The following is an 18236-nucleotide window of genomic DNA, read 5'->3' as shown; positions in this document are numbered from 1 at the left end:
GTATCTGTGTACCGCCTGTGCTGTTGATTACCTTTCTTTTTCATTTACCAACTTTTCTAACTTAAATTTATTTTTAAAAGAAACTTTCTATTACCATCTCAAGGGAAAAATCATTATTACTTTCTATGCAGAGAAAGTTATTATAAAAATAATAAACACATGACCGCACATTTCATTAGTGGACGTGTTTTGTAGTTTGCTTTCAAGCCCCCCTTTTTTCCTTGCTCTGTGTGTGTGTTAAGAAACTGAGTCATTTGTCCTGATGAGTTTCCCGCTGTCTGGACTTTGCTGACAGAATCCCCATGGTGTCATTTGACATGTTCCTCTGCCCACTGTATTTCCTATAAACTGGAGTTTACAGGTGTCTAGAAGCTTGATCTCCTTCAGGTTTGATTTTTTTGGCAAGACTACTTCGTAGGTGGTGGTATGTCCTTCCATCAGGAGGCAGATATGTCTCATTGTCTGTCTTTTTGTGCTGTTGAGATTGATCAGGGGATTCAAGTGTCGCCAGCCTCATCCATCCATTATAAAGCTGCTCTCAGCCTTTCACCTCTTAGTTTCAACAGCTATTGATGGTCCTTGACTAGAGCTATTAATAATTAGAAATATGAACAACTAGTTCATAGATTGATTATTTTAATTCTATCATTCCTTCTTTATTCTATATTCCTCCCATAAAGAGAAACTTGCCTTTATAAAACATGTGGTTATTCTCAAAGACAGACCATTTGGAAAGGCAAGATAAATGCTTCATTCTTTTTCCTTACAATTCAGAATAACATGCTGGTTCCCAAACATTCTCCAAAGGTGACACTGTTTGGATCCTGATGTGAAGAAAGCAATTCTAAAAGGACATCTATGAGATTATTGGGGAAATCTGAACATACTAGATATTTGATGACATGAAGGAATAATTTTTAATTTTAGATATGATAATGGTATTGTAGTAGGTTAAAAACAACCCTTATCTTTTAGAACTATAAGCTAAAATGTTTACAGATGAAGTGCTGTGATGTCTGGGACTGGCTTAAAAGTCGTTCTGGGGGGACAGAAGGGAGGCACGAATCGATGTTTATAGTGTGGTGTGCCTGTCCCTCCCAAGATCCCATCCCGTACTACTGACGGGGACCCACCCTGGTGAGGCAGTGAGTGACTGCATCTTGTGACTGTCGAAGGCAGGCCCTGTCTGTGACGCCTGTGTTTTCCTTGTTCCAGTGCTATCATAGAACACACCAACCGGGTCATCTTCCTCGAGGACGATGACATTGCCGCAGTGGCTGATGGGAAACTCTCTATTCACCGGGTCAAGCGTTCGGCTAGTGATGACCCATCTCGAGCCATCCAGACCTTGCAGATGGAATTGCAGCAAATCATGAAAGGCACGTATCCTCAGAGGGTCCACGTGCAGCAACCTTGGCCGCAGGTGCTCTGTGGGGGAGCTCCTGAGACTCTCTGCGCTACCCTGGGTGCGCGCCACAGCCCTCCTGCCTGCCGTGGCCAGCAGGGCGGGGCTGTGGGTGGTCTGTGGCTTACACAGCTCAGGGGGTGTGGGGAGCCTGGCCTGGCTCCTCCAAGGGGAGCTCCTGACTGTGTCCAAGTGCTGGGTCTCCCTGCTTGATCTGACTCCATCTGTCAGCCGCCTCCCTTAACTGCCTCTCTGGGACACGTTCCCACACTCCAGGCACCATTTCTTCTCTGGGCGGGAGGCCTGCAGTGATGGGGGACTGTGGACTACTTTCTCCTTGCAAGGAGAGCCTGTCTCCCTGCACCCACATTTGCCTGCCTGCACCCTCTTCTCTACAGAGCAGCCTGGGTAAACTTTTAATAACATGAATCAGACCCTCTTATCCTGCCACTTAAAGCCCTCAGTAGCTTCCCACTGTTCTTAGAATAAAATCCACACTCCCTGCCACAGCCCACAACGCCCCCTGCCCAGCCTGGCCCCACCTCGCTCTGCACACCCTGGCCGCCTCCTGTTACTCAGGCCAAGTGCTTGCTCCCCTGGGAGCCACTGCACTTGCTGTTCTTCTTGCGAGACTGGCTCTTTTTGATCATCTACCCTGAAGTGTCACCCCTTAGAGAGCCCTTCCCTGATCCTGGTCTGAGGTGGCCCACCCTCCTCACCTGTCCTGTCTGCTCTGTGGCACCCTTTGTACAAGGCCTCTGTCGAGGGGAGCAGACAGGGAGCACTGTGATGTTTGGCGTCACGTGCATGTGTATCCCAGAGAACATTCCTGGCCCATCTGTGCACACCTCCAAAGATCAGGCACAACACCTGTCAGGGGCCTTAAACCTGCAGCCAGATCGTCCCTTTGACATCATCTAATTCCATTCAAATCGGAGCCCTGGAAATGCATGAGTGGCTGAAAAGTTTTTCTTTCATACAGAAGCTAAGAGGTTATTTGTTAAAAACAAAATTGCCTATTTCTTTGGGCTTGCTTAGTTTGTACTTCCCTAAGTAGGTGGGTTTTTTGGAAGTACAGCATTTTCTGGCTGTGCTAAGAGGAATGTGGCCCAGGAAGACCAGCCACGATTTGTCACTTACATCCCTCCCTCTCTCAAGCTGCAGGGTCTGACATGTAAATTGGAGATAGTAATTGTACCTGATCTGCTTCCCTCTCACTTGTCACCATGAGCATCAGGTGGGACGATACCTGGGGATGCCCTTTGTAATCTGCAGCGGGCTTCATAGGTGTCACTGTGACTACCTGCATAATGACGTTTCACCTTGATTAAAAGTTAAGCAGTGGAAGTGTGATGAAATGAAAACCGACCCATCTTGTTGATGTTCATTTGACCAGGTAACTTCAGTGCATTTATGCAGAAGGAGATCTTTGAACAGCCAGAGTCAGTTTTCAATACTATGAGAGGTCGGGTGAATTTTGAGACCAACACAGGTAATCCCCCGGTCCATGCCCTGGGCCGTTGTGCAGACCCTGTGTTGGGTCAGCATTAATGCCCTGCCCTGCATGTGCCCTGCAGTGCTCCTGGGTGGCTTGAAGGACCACTTGAAGGAGATTCGACGATGCCGGCGGCTCATCGTGATTGGTTGTGGAACTAGCTACCACGCCGCTGTGGCCGTAAGCTCACCGCATGGGGGAGTGCATGGTGTGGGGAGGTAGCAGTGGTCTAGGAGACTCGTCTTAAATGGTACCTGGCATTTGGCCTTCCAAATTTGGTGCCCGTGAGCGGCGTGAGAACTGGCATGGAGCCCTCTCTCCTGCAACGTGGCCTGTGAGTGCCTGCAGTTCTCTCGCCACCTGGACACACAGCCGCCCTCTCAGACTGTCCCCAGAAGCTCAGCTGCTCGTGTCCCTCTAGTGTCTGTGACTGACTTCAGTCCCCATTCTTGTTGGCTTCAGACACGGCAAGTTTTGGAGGAACTGACTGAGCTCCCTGTGATGGTTGAACTTGCTAGCGATTTTCTGGATAGGAACACGCCCGTGTTCAGGGACGACGTCTGCTTTTTCATAAGCCAGTCAGGTAAGGGGTACAAGTCTGCATCAGTTCCTCTCCGGCTGTCCTCTCGGTGACACAGCATGAGCTCTCCCTCCTTCGTCCAGTGAGGTTCTCTCGGGCATGGGGTCATTTAACCCTCAGTGCCGTCAGTTACTGTCCCATTGTAGAGGGAGGGCCACGCGGCTAGGGCTTATCCTTCTTGCCAGTCTAAGTCCAGGACTCCAGGGGCCACTCACCAAGGTGCTCAAAAATTCAAAAAATGTGTGCTGAGTTTAATTTAGCAGAGAAAAAATTCTTCAAAATTCTGCTGGTTGAGAGTCACTTCAAGAACTGTGTAGGCTCTGTGCAGTGTCCATGCCGCCCACCAGGGGGAGGTGTGGGGAGACACTGCTCTAGTGTAGGGCCCAGGGCATCCTCAGCTCAGCACCGCCTGGGTGCCATCCTAACACTAGGCTTGGGCATTTGTTCCACTCCGGCCAGGCAGAGGGTCGAGGAGGTGATCGATGGCCATATGCTTGGAGTCCCCATGAACTCTAGGAGGATTTTTAAAACATTTTAATTATGGAGAATTCCAAACCTTTATAAAAGCAGAGAGATTCACGTAAGGAATCGCCTAGCCTCAGCAATGATCAGTTCACCCATCCTGTGTCATCACATCCACATTAACCCCTCCCCTCCACTGGGTTATTTTGAAGTCTGTCCCAGACATCATGTTATTTCATCTATAAATACTTTAGAACGTATCTCTAAACAATAAAAGAAAAAACATAACCACAATGTCATTATCACAACTAAAACATTAATAGCAATGCCCTAATATCTATTGGGACTTTTAATGCTGCTTCCATTTTGAATTTTTAATACTATTTTCATTTCGATGACAAGCTAAGAAAAACTAACACAGACCCGCCCACCGTCTAGCTGACCCCCTAGTACCCAGGTGCTGCCATGTGGCTTCAGGGGCGAATGTTTCCTTTGGGTTTACGATCCCATCAGAGCCTAAAAATGTTTCAGGAATCAGTGGGAGCCACTAACCAAAGAACAGAGGTGGATTTACTGTGAACATAATGCAGTGGCAGCTCCTGAGTGTTACATAGAAAGAGTTTCAAGTTTCATTTTCTTCAGTCCTTTACCTTAAATTAGAAAAAAACTGTATCAGAAACTGGTGGGGGGTGCTGATAAAGATAGAGCTGCCCTGCTCCCCTCCAAGCCCTGAGTCCCGTTGGTGCTGAGGAAGGGCCCAATGATGCCCTGGTGCATGGACACAACTCTGAAGAGAAAAAGGCACAGAGGATTAGGCCATACAGGCACCAGCCTGCACCCCAGAAGAGCCAGCACAGGCATAGCCAAGAGCAGTGGCCGTGTGGCCGTCACAGGGGTTTGGTTTTATGGTCTGGGTCATATTTAATTTAGCTTGAGTTCTTTAGGACTTACAAACACAGGGAGTTTGTGCTGGCTTATGTGTGAACCTATCTAAGTAGCTTTATTGTATTATAAAAATAATTTGAGTCCACACTGGGAGGCTGCAATAAGTGTTTTCGTTTAGAACAAGATCTATTTGAGAAAAGCCATTTGGGAGCATTCTTGCTTTTTAAATGTTAAATCTCAGCACATCCTGAATAGGGCAGCTTAGAGTCCTAGAAAGGGCACCAGGAGCCAGGCCCGCCTGGAGTGGTGCCGACTCTGACACCTGCAGCCACTTGGCCTCGAGTGAGCAAGGCACTGGTTTCCTCCATCTCTGAGCACCTCATCCTCGAGAGGAAATGGAAATGATGGCCCCCAGGGGGCTGTCATGAGAGTTCAGTGAGACAGCGGATGAGAAAGTGCTTGCCACATAAATAGTAGCGAAATCTTGAATCTAAGAATCAACCAGAGGGGCTGGCCTGGTGGCATAGTGGTTAAGTCCAGCATGCTCTGCTTCAGCGGCCTGGAGTTCGCAGGTTCCGATCCCGAGCGCAGACCTCTGCACCGCTCATCAAGCTATGCTGTGGTGGCGACCCACATACAGAATAGAGGAAGATTGGCAACAGATGTTAGCTCAGAGCAACTCTTCCTCACACACACAAAAAAGAATCAACTGGAAAAACTTGTTGAGCATGCATTTTCCTTTCTGAGCATACACTGACTGTTTCTGGGCACCAATTTCTTCGTAAGTGTGGGGAGTAAATGAGTCGGGAGGCTGGGGTCCGGGCTGGCAGAGCCACATGCCCGTGAGCTGAGAGGAAGGGCCTGTGTGGCAGGCGAGACCGCGGACACCCTCCTGGCGCTGCGCTACTGTAAGGACCGCCGGGCCCTGACCGTGGGCATCACCAACACTGTGGGCAGCTCCATCTCCCGAGAGACCGACTGCGGTGTCCACATCAACGCGGGACCGGAGATCGGTGTGGCCAGCACCAAGGTAGAAGGGCCTGGGCCAGGCGGGTAGACGGAGGCCGTGAGGGGCCCAGCGGTCTGCCTTATCTCGCGTGGTTGCTGTGAACACTTGTGCTTCCACTCTGCCAGCATCACCGTTTTGTGTGCAGGCTTACACCAGTCAGTTCATCTCTCTGGTGATGTTTGGTCTCATGATGTCCGAAGACCGAATTTCACTACAAGACAGAAGGCGGGAAATCATCCATGGCCTGAGATCTTTACCTGGTATGTTCCAGAACTTAATTTTCCTTATTTTCAAATCCCGTGGACAGTTCTTGGCTGCTCTCTTCCTTGACTCGTCCGTAACCGATGCTGGTAATCGTGCCCTCCCCCTCAAACCTTCCTCCTCATCACTGAATCCCTGCAGCAGCTCCCACTGGGCCAAGATAAGGTCCACACTCCTCACCAGGCCCTGGAGCCCTGCACGCTGGGCCCCTGCTGCTTATGACTTCATCGCACTCCCTCCCCATTCCAGGGCTGCCTCACCTGCCCTTCTGACCCTTAGCAATGCCAAGCTCTTTCCACCACAGGGCCTTTGGACTGGCTCTTTCCTCTACAGAAACCCTCTTCCTCCAACTCTTCATACAGCTGACAGTTTCTCATCACCCAAGTCTCAGCTCAAATGTCACCTCCTGGGACCCTCCCTGGCCACCCTAACAGGGGCCCTAACTCCCTGCTCCAGCTGTCTGTGAAATGTTAGCCCGTATCTTTTTTTATAGCATATGCCGTGATCCAAAATGACCTGTTCACCTGTGTACTGGTTTGTCTCCCCCAACTAACGTGTCAGCTCAGTGAGCACACAGCCCTGTCAGTCAGAGTCACGGCTGGAGGCCAGGTGGCCAGCCAAGGCAGGCATACAGTAGGTGCTCAGGAAATACCTGAGAAGGAGCAAAAGGCCCCAAGCCTCTTCCTGTCCCAGACTGCTCCTTCACAGTCTCACCAAACTTTCCTCTTTTGCTGGGTCCTGTCTGTTGTAGTTGGTGAGCTACAATGTGTCACACTCAATCTCACGCTCTTTGGTGGACTGTGGTTCCAGTCATTCACTCATTTACTCATTCGCTGTGTGCCCTTGCCCTGTGGCCATCCTGGGACTGGCCAGAGAAGCAACAGCTCCTTCCCTTCAGTCACTTGCACTCCAGGGAAGGAGAGACATTTCTTGGGTTTTCTTTGTGCAGCCCTGAGAGTGTGAAACGAAACAGACTTCACCTCATGGCTGACACGGAGCAAGCGCTCGGGGCAGGATGGTCACAGGGCTGTGGGGTGGCCCCTCCCAGAGATGGGGCGGGCGCTGAGTTCTCGCCGGGAGCCCGGGGCAAACCCCAGAGAAAGCAGTGAGGGAAAGCCACCATCTAACCATACAAGGCCTAGGAATCCAAATCTGAGCAAGACAACATGCTGAAAATGTGTTCAGGATAGTATTCTTAACTCCACGGCAGATAATAACCCTGAAGAAACAGGACTTTATTCTGCTAAGTTGGCAGTTCTCAAGATGTGGTCTGCAGGCCCTGGGGATCTACAAGACCCTTTCAGTCAAAACTATTTTCATAGTAATACTTTATCCATAATAAATAAGATGTTTTTGCCTTTTTCGCTGCGTGGACATTAGCAAAGGCAATGGTGGCTGCCGCTGGCACCTTCGCATACTTCAAGGCAGAGGCCCCTCACTGTTCTCGTGGCCCTAGTGTTCTTCACTGCCACACACTAAGCCTCACTTAAGAATGTCCTTGAGGATGCAGTAAAATGCTTTAGTCTTATTAAATTGCAACACTTTTTAATATTCTATGTAACAAAATGGGAAGCATGTGGTAAAGCCCTTGTGCTGTACCCTAAAGCCCGATGGTTGTTTCAAAGAAAAGCACCTGTGGTTGTTTGAGTAGCAAGCCAACTTGGGTATTTGGCAGACACTTCGAGAAAAACAGTATCTTTTTTTTGACGGTATTTGTTGCCAGTGATAAACTCCAAGCTTTATAACTGAAATTTAGAACTTTGGAAAACTTGCAGCTGTCAATATGAGCTTGACTTCCCAACACTTAAAGACATCTCTGATAAGATCATGGTGATTTTAACGGTGATTTTTTAAAAATATTTTATGATAAAATGTATCCATTTTTAGAAGATTTGCATAAGTCAGTCAACCTGTATTTTCCAAATAACCAATGCATGATGTTACAAAGTTATGTGCATGTAAAACATCCATTTAAATAAGGGCATGATAGACCAACAAGCATTAATGTAACAAGGTAGGAAAAGTGTTGATAGGACTTGACATTCCACATTTGCAACTATCCTTTTAAGAAAGTGACACTTCTTGAGTTGGATGTAGTATCAAAGAAGAACATTCACAATTATTTGAAAAAGTTATTTAAATACTCCTCCCTTCTCCAACTACAGATCTCTGTGAGGCCAGATTTTCTCTCTCTCCCTCAACCAAAAAACAAAACGTATCACAATGGATTGATGAGGAAGCAGATATGAAACTCTGTCTTTTATTAAAAAGTTAAACAGTAAAAAGCTTTGCAAAAAGGTAAAACGATTATAAACCAATGTTACTGCAATAAACAAAAAATTTTAAAAAAAATAAAATTAAACTACAGAGGAAAAAATGTAAAACGATGCCACTCTTCTCACTAATTTTTTAAAAATATATAATGGGTTTATCGTTATTTTTAAATGAATGAATAAATATCTTTAATTTTCTCAGTTTCTAATCTGGTAAATATTGGCAGATATAACCCACAAAAACAAAGGCTCTCAGGATTTGCAGTCATTTTGGAGAGAGTGTAAAGAAGTCCTGAAACCAAAAAGTTTGAGAAGTGCTGGTCCAACTTACACTGGCTTTGTCCTGAGACATAGCATGGCCTGGACGAGGGGCACTGATGTGGAGTGTCAGCTCCGTGGCTGGCCAGCTGGGGAATGAGCCTCCCTGAGCCTCAGGTGCCTTCCCTGTAAAATGGCGCTAGAAATAACACTTCCCTACTCACCCTACATGCCCAGGGAAAGTGCACACAAGTATGAATCACCATCCCAACAAGATCCTGGCCTATAAGCTAAGTTCTTTCCCATAGTCTAAATTTAAAACCCTTAATGTAAGGAACCCAAGTGCACTAAGTGATGTGATTCCACAACCTTGTCTTGTACACCATGACTTTTCTCTGTGAATCTTGTTTTAAAATTGCTGTGACTGGCTCTCCCCCTGCTGTGTGCATGACTTAGAGCTGATCAAGGAGGTCTTGTTGCTGGATGAGAAGATCCACGACCTGGCCCTGGAGCTCTACACACAGAGGTCGCTCCTGGTCATGGGGCGGGGCTACAACTACGCTACGTGCCTGGAAGGAGCCCTGGTGAGCCCCTCTGCCCACCCCCCACCTCCCTCAGCCGCTGCATGAGGGCAGGCATTCGAGACACCCCAAGAAGCCAGCAAGAAGGAGGGCAGGGCACTGGGCTAGGGAGGGGTAGGCGTGGGGACCACTGGCCACCGTGTGAGGCTGCACTGAGCACCAGCTCACGACCAGGTGTTCTAGCCCTGAGGACACTGAGATGGGGGCACCAACCTCCTGAGGAGGAAGGGCAGGGTACCCTTGGACCTGTGCCAGGCTCCATCTGGGATAGCCCACTCACACCACCTGAGCATCTTCTGAGAAGCTGGCAATTATTGTCTACATTATACCCAGGAGGAAACTAAGCCTCCAAAAGGTTCATCTTGCTCAAGAGGGAGTGATTGATCTGAGATTCGAACCCATGTCCATGTGGCCTTTGCTTTTTTCCACCCCTACAAGCAGCCTGCATGGGAGGATCTTGGCAGACCAGAATTGCAGGGTGGGGTCTGCAGAGTTTCCCTGTTACCCCTCAAACTCCCAGGGGAGCTGGAGATCCTGCAGGAATGAGCTTCGCAAGCCCTGCCTTTTTTAAGTCAGTGACTGGCTGTTTTGCCCCCTGTGGCAGTAAAGATCTGAACCAGAGTAAGAGAGAGCTGATGGAGCAGGAGCAAGGGGCCAGGACCGTGGGCTACCGAGAGGGTGGACAGTGCTGTCCAGGGGCCTGAGCGTAGTGCCTGCCCTTTACTCACTGTCCATTTACTGCTTATGGATCGGAATGCCCAACCAAAGTCCACTGGACACAGTGTCACAGGTGAGGCAGCACTTGGTACCCAGAAGAGGGCATCATCCATGACCCAGCTTGGCTCCCCTCCTCTCCCTGTGGGAGCAAGGGGCTGCTCCTGTCCCATCACCCCAATTTGAAAGACAATGCCAATTACAAGCGGTTCAAAAGAAACACTTGGAGTTTTACCTGTGGTGGGGGGTGGGGAGGGTGCAAGCCATGAGTTGCCCGGCCAGCAGTGAGCTCAACTTCCACAGGCTTCCAGTGGAGATTCTGACCCTACCAAAGGAGGTGAGGGCTGGGCACACTGCTTCTCAGGGGGCACAGTAGAAGCAAGGCCTGGGTGGGGTGCCCTTTCAGCAACCCCATGCCTCTGCCTCCTGGGGGGGTGCTCAGCTGCAGTGCCTGAGTGTGCTGGTGAAAGATGCGTATTCAACTGTGGCTCCAAGTTAGTCTTTGGGAAAAGAAAGAAGCTTTTAGGTTGCTGCTGGCACAAGTCAATGGCCCCTCTGTGGTCACTTGCGGACGGCACTCCAGCTGTCCGCAGCACCCAGAGTGGAGCCACACTCCTGACAGTGTTTCCCTGACCCAGATAAATAGTTCTAGGGAAGTTGAGAGATGTTTTCTTCAGCACTCACCAGTTCAATGACATGGGTTTAATGGTAACTAAATAGAAATGGATCTCCCTAAACACAGGGAGAAATTCCAGTAACAGCCCAGTATGGGACTTCACTTGACAGGTGAGGTGGAACAACCCTTTGGAAGTTATTAATGGCCTAGAATTGGGGGAATGATTCAGCAGATAATGGAATAAAGGCATATCTCAACAGAATACAATGCTGTCATTACAAATAATAACTGTGGGGAGGCCATGGGCTGACCACAGAGCGGGAAGGGGAAGCTAGATTGACACTGACTTGTCCATCCAAGGCGGGTGGCTGTGCCCGGGGGCTGGTCTGGGGACACAGGCTGCATGCTGGGCTTTGTGCATGCCCTGGACAGCAGCCAGCCCTCTCTCCTGGCCCTGGCCTTGCCAGCTGCCTCCAGTGCTGTTGACTGCTCAGTGCGTCCATCTGCCTTGCAGCTCTCAGCTCCCTGCCTTCTGGAATCATCCCTCTCCCAGCTCCCCTTCCTCCCCTGTGGCTGATCTGCTCCAGCCCCTGTGTGCCCAGTGTCACACTCATCCCACCTCGTGTTTCCCCAGAAAATTAAAGAGATAACCTACATGCACTCAGAAGGCATCCTGGCTGGGGAGCTGAAGCACGGGCCCCTGGCGCTGATTGACAAGCAGATGCCCATCATCATGGTCATCATGAAGGATCCTTGCTTTGCCAAATGCCAGAATGCACTGCAGCAGGTCACAGCCCGCCAGGTGAGGGCTCTCAGCTGCGCTGGGGCCATCTCTCCTGTTCTCTTCCACACATGCCCACCTCACCCACTGTCTGCCAGCACCGTCTGTGGATGGTCCTGCCAGTGAGCGGGTGTGACCACGGACCCTCCTGGGCCCCTCATGAGTGGTGTACACGTTCAGAAAGGGACTGGCCAGCATGCGGAAGTTACAGGGAGATGAAATCCAATCCACGTGAGCCAGCCGCTGCCACGCCAGGCTCAGCACAGTGGTCAGAGCGGAGTTATAAAGCAATTACTACACTTCCTTGCTTAACACCTTCCGGCAGCTTCCATCAAACTGCACTGACCCAGAAACCTGTGTTATCTGGCCCCTTCCTTCTGTTTCCCACTCAGGCCGAGCTGATTCCTGCCCCTGAGCCTGGGCAGTGGCCCTTCCCTCTGTCCGCAATGTTCTTCCCTGGTATCTTTAGAGAGGTGGCCTCTCCTCATTAACATCTCCACGCACATGTCTCCCTTTCAGAGAGGACTTCAGACCTCACCAGTGGCTCCCAATCACATTACCCAGTTTTATTGCCTTTGTGGCATTATCTGAAAGTCATCTTTATTTATTGGTTTGCTTGTTTGTTTTTGTTTTCTCCCCTTGGCTATGAGCCCCATTAGAGTGAGGAGTAGGCGTGCCCTCCCCTTCACAAGGCACAGGGAAGCCACTCAACAAACGTGCACTGAATGATTGCAGCAGGACGGCGGTCACCCTACCAGGGAAGGGAAGGAAACCTACGGAAAAGCATCAAACACTTTGTCCTTTACATGACTCATACACATCATCTCCCCTGTAATTCCAGCAAAAACAAAAGATTATTGTCATCACTGCAATAACGTTGATCTCGGACACTGCTGCGTGTGAAGGATTGCTTCTTTCTAAGGTGATCTGCATTTTGTGATCCCGTTTCTCTGCTTTAGGGTCGCCCGATTATTCTGTGCTCCAAGGATGACACTGAGAGTTCCAAGTTTGCCTATAAAGTGATTGCGCTGCCCCCCACCGTGGACTGCCTGCAGGGCGTCCTGAGCGTGGTCCCCCTGCAGCTCCTCTCCTTCCACCTGGCTGTCCTCCGAGGATATGACGTAAGTCAAGAAATCGCACCTACCCCAGCAAAGAGGAGAAGTGCAACCGCAGATCTCCTTTTTGTTCTTAAATACATATTTGGTGTAAATATTCATAGAACTATTTTCATTTAAAATAACTCTCTTTTTAAAGTAACTTATACCCCCTGAAAAGGAGTTGGGAACTGCAAGATGTATAAAGACCATATCATTAAACTGTACCTCATCACCCAGAGGCAATGTTCATTAGCAAATTTAATATTTCATTCCAGCCTTTTCCTTCTGTATGCAAATTTTTTAACGTTTTTCAAGATTATATCAAGAATAAAATTTTACATCTTCCTTTTTATTATATTACAAGTATTTTCTCACATCTTGAACTTGTTGTAAGCAACATTTAATCATTGCATAATATACCACCACAATCTTATAACATGGGTTTTAACAATGATTTAGCTAGTCTTCTATTATTTAAACTGTTTCTAATTTTTTTGGAACATCTGCTTAAATAACAATGCAGTGGGGGCTGGCCCAGTGGCGTAGTGGTTAAGTTTGAGTGCTCCGCTTCAGCAGCCTGGAGTTCGCAGGTTTGGATCCTGGGCGCAGACCTCCGCACCGCTCATCAAGCCATGCTGTGGCGGTGTCCCATATACAAAATAGAGGAAGATGGGCGCAGATGTTAGCTCAGGGCCAGTCTTCCTCAGCAAAAAGAGGAAGATTGGCAACGGATGTTAGCTCATGGCCAATCTTCCTCACCAAAACAAAAACAAAAACAATGCAGTGAACATCTTTGTACATACTTCCTCGTTCCCACATCTAAGATTTGTCCTCAGTCTAGCAAATGATTCAATATTTTGAGACCCCTAACATACATTGTCAGCTTATGTTCCAGAAAAGAACCAATTTATGATCTCACCAGCAAGTGTATAAGAACACACAATTCATTGTACAAAGAAATAGAAGTTTTATTACAATTTTATTTAGAGCTTTTAAAAATATATAATACAAAAAACAATATAACCAACACCTGATGGTGTACATATCATCCAGAATTGACATTTGCTAACATTTTGTCATATTTGTTTCTTCTTTTTCTAAACATTATTACAAATGAAATAAGACAATGCAGATAAAGTTGAAGCCCACTATATCAACCATTCCCAGTCACATTTCCTTCCCAGTCCCCACCCTAAACTAACAAGTCTTGTGGATTTGGTGTATATCCTTCTCAAAAAAGTGAATATTTAACAGTACAAATTGAGCTGGTTTTAATAGCATGCATCATATCCTTTTAATAGTGTTAACACTGCATGACACCTATCAGGGGCACAATAAACGTTTATTGAATGAACTAAACATTATCTAGTTCAATGAAGTTTCTGGAGTAAGGGACTGCTTCCAAGATGCAGGTCTCAAGGAAGCTCATGGTTGGAGGTGACCAGGAATGCCGTCTCCTTGTCGTCAAGGACTCTGATAATAGCCTTTACAATGCAGCATGTTGCTGAGATCGGTGGGGTCCTGAGCAGCTACTTTCTATCATTTTAGGTTGACTTCCCCAGAAATCTGGCCAAGTCTGTAACCGTGGAATGAGAACAAGAGCCTGAGGAAACCATCACCACCTTTAGTCTTGACCTGTCCCAGTGATGCCAAGGGGGAAGAACAGTGGGCATTCTGTGTGTTCTGAGTAGATCCCAGTAGAGCTTAACAGCTTTGACGTGCCTTGTACCCAAGTGCTTTGCTTACAGCAGATACTGTTTCTCTGTGTCCTGAAGTCGCCAGAAGAGAAGGAAATGGTTTACACATGGGGATCAGAGCGGACTTTTCCACTACCGTGCAATAGAGATACAGCTCTCTTCAGAGTAACTGTGAACCTTTTTTTAACCAACACTAGTTAGTTTTAAAAGAGAAAATATTTATAATGACAATTGTATAGCTTTTAAGTTATTTTTCTAGTATGTGGCTTTCTGTAGCTGAGGTAATGCCCAGACCGTGCACCCCAGCTACCCAGTATGCCCAGTCTCCTGGCAGGGGGCATTCATCTCAGATTTGAGCACAAAGCATTGCACTCTGGATTCCTTGCTCCTTTCCCATCCTCTCTTGGCTGCTCCTGAATCCCATCCCCTGACGCCAGGGAAGCCCTCCCGCCATCTGCCTATGCCTCCTGTAAGTCCTGTCGAAATCTTAATGTCCTTCAACAGCTTCTTCTTGTCTAAATCTCTCCAACTTTTGTTTAATCTGATCATGGTTCTTTTTAAGCTCAGGCAGCATTTTGGTCCCTGCTCCTGCCCGTAGTAAAACAGCTTGAAATATCCCATGCAAGAGAGTACTTTTAAGTGGGCTGCCTTGCCCTCTATTTAAAAGCGTGCACAATCAAAGTACTATGCAACTTTAAGACAATAAAGACAATACAATTTTTTTTTTGGTCTTGTGTGTTTGAATTTTTGTTAATCTCATTCTATTTGTGTACTTGGATTTCGAGGGCCCCGAAAACAGGAACTCAGCAATGTCTGGTGGGAGCAGCCCCATTTCTAGTGTTGACCTTAAGCAAATAGACTGATAGTTATTTCTCAAGCAAAACTGGGTTTATTCGAGATCAGCAAGGAATTGCAATTCAGGGTCTACAAGCATGGCCAGCCACATGCAAGTCTCTGAGTGGTGAAGGAGGAGAAACTCTTTTATGAGGGAAGGGGAAGTGGGGAGGGCTGTTGCAAACAAAGAGTCTGAAGTGTAGTGGCTTTTCATGGGCTGAGTTGTGACAGTCTCTCATTGGCTGAGCTTCTTGCTGGTCAACAAGAGGAAGTCTTTCTGCTTCCTGATGGGCTCTGCTATTTTAACCTGAGAATTACATTTCCAGGTTAAAATATGTGAGAACTCCCCATTTTGGCCTCCCGAATCCAATTTAGTGAGGTTTCTGTTTATTAATTTTCACAGTTGGTAGCCACTGGCACTGCCCCCACACCCATGACCTGTATGCTTCTAGTATGAAACGAGGACTATTTTACAAGAGAGAACAAAATGTAGGAGACTCTGGACTTGGGGCTGCGAGTCCACTGAATAGCTGTTAGAGGGGCTGGGCCATGTGATGCTGTTTAGGATGGCTGCCCAGAGCTGGAAGGCAACATACAAGCGTGAAACTCAAATTCATACTTTTTTTTCCCCCAATAAGTCTATTATAGTTATTGATTTTATTAATATAATCAGGCAGGAAGACAGAAAGCCAGAGACAGAGTTCCGAAGTCTTGGGGAGTTGGAATTTTAGGCTTCCTATGAAAGTGCTATCTCAGATGGCTTGAATGGTGTCTTCACGATAACTAACTGGTGTGTGTAGCTCTAGTATCCCTCAGACCTTTGTTCTGGATTACCTGTAGGCTACTCAGTAACTTCTCCATCCTCTTCTATGCTCTCACCTCTATTACAGGGGTTGGAAACCTGAGAATTACATTTCCAGGTTAAAATATACCATTGAGAGGCACGCATGGAAGATGCAGAAGATAGTCTAGAAATCATATTACTCATTGAGAAATCATATTATTTATTTCTCCTCTGGCAGAGGCAGACAGAAGCATGGCTTCAGCAGACAGGAGGTCCTGCTATGGCCCTTAGCCCCAAAGCACCCATTATCACAGTACTCCCTAAAACTCACCCAGTACTCAGTGTTCCAGGCAGCGGTGGCCACCAGTAGAGGTTTTCAGTGGCTCCTCCAAAATCCCACTTCTGGAGAACTGGCAGGAACCCAGGGGATGCAGTGGCGTTCTCTGACCTCCATCCTCTATCCCTTATCACAAATTAACCAGGGTGTTAAGTCCTGCTGGACATGCCTGCCCTGGTCTCTGTCTTCCTGACCAAACCATGGCCAATATGACTTCTGAGGTTAGGAGACTTTTACAAACTAGCTAGAACACTTTTATCTGGTTAAGAACCAGGAAAATGTATTTCATCTTACACCCAAGAGGTGATGACCATCCTGACTTCTGTGTTAATCATTCTCTTCTCTTCTTTATAGTTCTACCACACTCATGTAATCTATCCCCAGACAATATACTGACTAGTCTTGAAAACGGAGGGCAGGCACACACCAGCTGTGCCAGGAGAGGGCAGCACGGCCCCCGCTGGACGGAGGCTCCAGGAGGAGGTGTGCGAAACAGTCTGCGGGTCATGGTCTGCCTTCTGCTTCTCTGGGAGTTGACAAGGCCCCTTCTGGGTAAGTCTCGAGCAAGGTCACGAGTGAGTCTTGGGAAACACAGGGCTCTTCACAGTTGGGTGCCTGGCAAGACTGAGGTGCAGACCAGGCGCTGGACATGCAGCAGAAGTACAGTCAGAGGAGTGGGCTGCTCTGTCCTTTCCACTCTGAGCCCACCGTGGCCTACCTCCAGCTCTCAGGGAGAAGCTGAGAACTTCTGTGAGTGATATGCGTGCCCTCAGCAGAGCATGAGGGGAGAGACCCTCATCAGCACAAGGCCAAGACAAGCCACGTACTGATGAGCATCTGGGCCACGCTCTTCTGGGCATTCTGTCCTTGGGTTAAGATGGCCCGATGGAAGTGGGGTCTTGGTGATGACAGTTTATCTCTTGGGTCACACTGCTGCAGGATGGCTGAGTTGCCCTCCACGTTGGTACAGAGCTGTCATCCTGGGATCGCTTTTCACCCTCCTCCAAGGGATTCCCTCCCTCCTCATCTCTCATGTTGAGTTTCCCGCTTCCTGTCTCTCGAGTCTTCCTTCTGTGTTTCCTTTCTTATTTTAGTGGAGCACATCCTTCTTGAGTAAAGGTGCTTGGGAGGTAAATTTTTTGAGACCTTGTATGTCTGGAAATGACTTTATTATTCACGTTTGATTGAGGGTTTAGCTAAATATAGAATTCTAGGTCAGAATAAAAATGTTTCCTTCAGAATTGTAAAGGTAACACTCCATTATTTTGTTCCCAGTGTTGCAGTTGAGGGGTCCAAAGTCACTCTGATGTGCCATTGTAGGTGACCTTTTTATCTTCTTTTTGTTCCCCGTGTCCTAAAATATCACAGCATGGTGCCTTGGATCTCTTTTGGTTTAGTGTTGATTGCAATCTGGTAACTCAGGCCCTTCAGTTCTGAGAAATCTTGAATTACTGTTTTATGATTTCTTTCCCTGTTTCTCTGGCCTCTCTGGAATGCCTGTTATTCAGACGTTGAAGCTGCTGGACTGGCCTCTACCTTCTTATCTTTCTGATTGTGCGTTGTGTTGTCTTTTTGCTCTACTAATTGGGAGATCTCTCCAATTTACTCTCTCAACCTGTTACTACTAACATTTTTCATTTCTGCCAACACAATTTAATTTCCAAGAGGTTTTTTTTGCTCTGAACATATATATACATATTTATAATGCAAATTTTTAAAATTAACTACAGTTCATGCTTTATTCATATTTCTTTATTTCTTATCTAATGTCCTTTTCCTGACACCACATTACATGTCTCCTTAGGCCTCTTGGCTGTGACAGTTTCTCAGACTTTGTTTTTGATGACCCTGACAGTTTTGAGGACTACTGGGAGGTATTTTGTAGAATGTCCCACATTTGGGTTTGTCTGATGCTTTTCTTGTGGTTAGACTGGGGTTATGAGTCTTGAGGAGGAGGACAACAGAAGTAAAGTGCCCTTTTCATCAGTTCACATCCAGGGTACATACTGTCAACATGAATGATCCCTGCTAACTTTGGTCACCTGTCGGAGGTAGTGTTTGTCAGGTACTCTAATTTCCCCCCTTTCCATACTGAACTCTTTGGAAGAAAGTCACTAAGCCATCCCACACTTAACGAGTAGGGAGTTATGCTTCACCCCTTGACAGG

The 18236-nt window shown here is 47.5% G+C and overlaps 1 protein-coding gene across 1 annotated transcript in view; it reads left to right on the top strand.

The window, feature by feature from the left end:
* Positions 1 to 14953, top strand: part of GFPT2 (glutamine-fructose-6-phosphate transaminase 2) — a 43695-nt gene extending 28742 nt beyond the window's left edge. The window contains exons 10-19 of the mRNA XM_058548216.1: positions 1216 to 1379; positions 2802 to 2897; positions 2983 to 3080; positions 3363 to 3483; positions 5700 to 5857; positions 5982 to 6096; positions 9085 to 9212; positions 11174 to 11341; positions 12280 to 12441; positions 13966 to 14953. Coding sequence (XP_058404199.1) covers positions 1216 to 1379; positions 2802 to 2897; positions 2983 to 3080; positions 3363 to 3483; positions 5700 to 5857; positions 5982 to 6096; positions 9085 to 9212; positions 11174 to 11341; positions 12280 to 12441; positions 13966 to 14010 — 1255 coding nt within the window. The 3' untranslated portion in view covers positions 14011 to 14953. The remainder of the gene's footprint in view (positions 1 to 1215; positions 1380 to 2801; positions 2898 to 2982; positions 3081 to 3362; positions 3484 to 5699; positions 5858 to 5981; positions 6097 to 9084; positions 9213 to 11173; positions 11342 to 12279; positions 12442 to 13965) is intronic.
* Positions 14954 to 18236: the final 3283 nt, after the last annotated feature.

The sequence above is a fragment of the Diceros bicornis genome, chromosome 1 (genome assembly GCF_020826845.1).
Source record: "Diceros bicornis minor isolate mBicDic1 chromosome 1, mDicBic1.mat.cur, whole genome shotgun sequence".
Lineage (NCBI taxonomy): Eukaryota > Metazoa > Chordata > Mammalia > Perissodactyla > Rhinocerotidae > Diceros > Diceros bicornis.
This window is presented reverse-complemented; position numbering and strand designations above follow the sequence as displayed.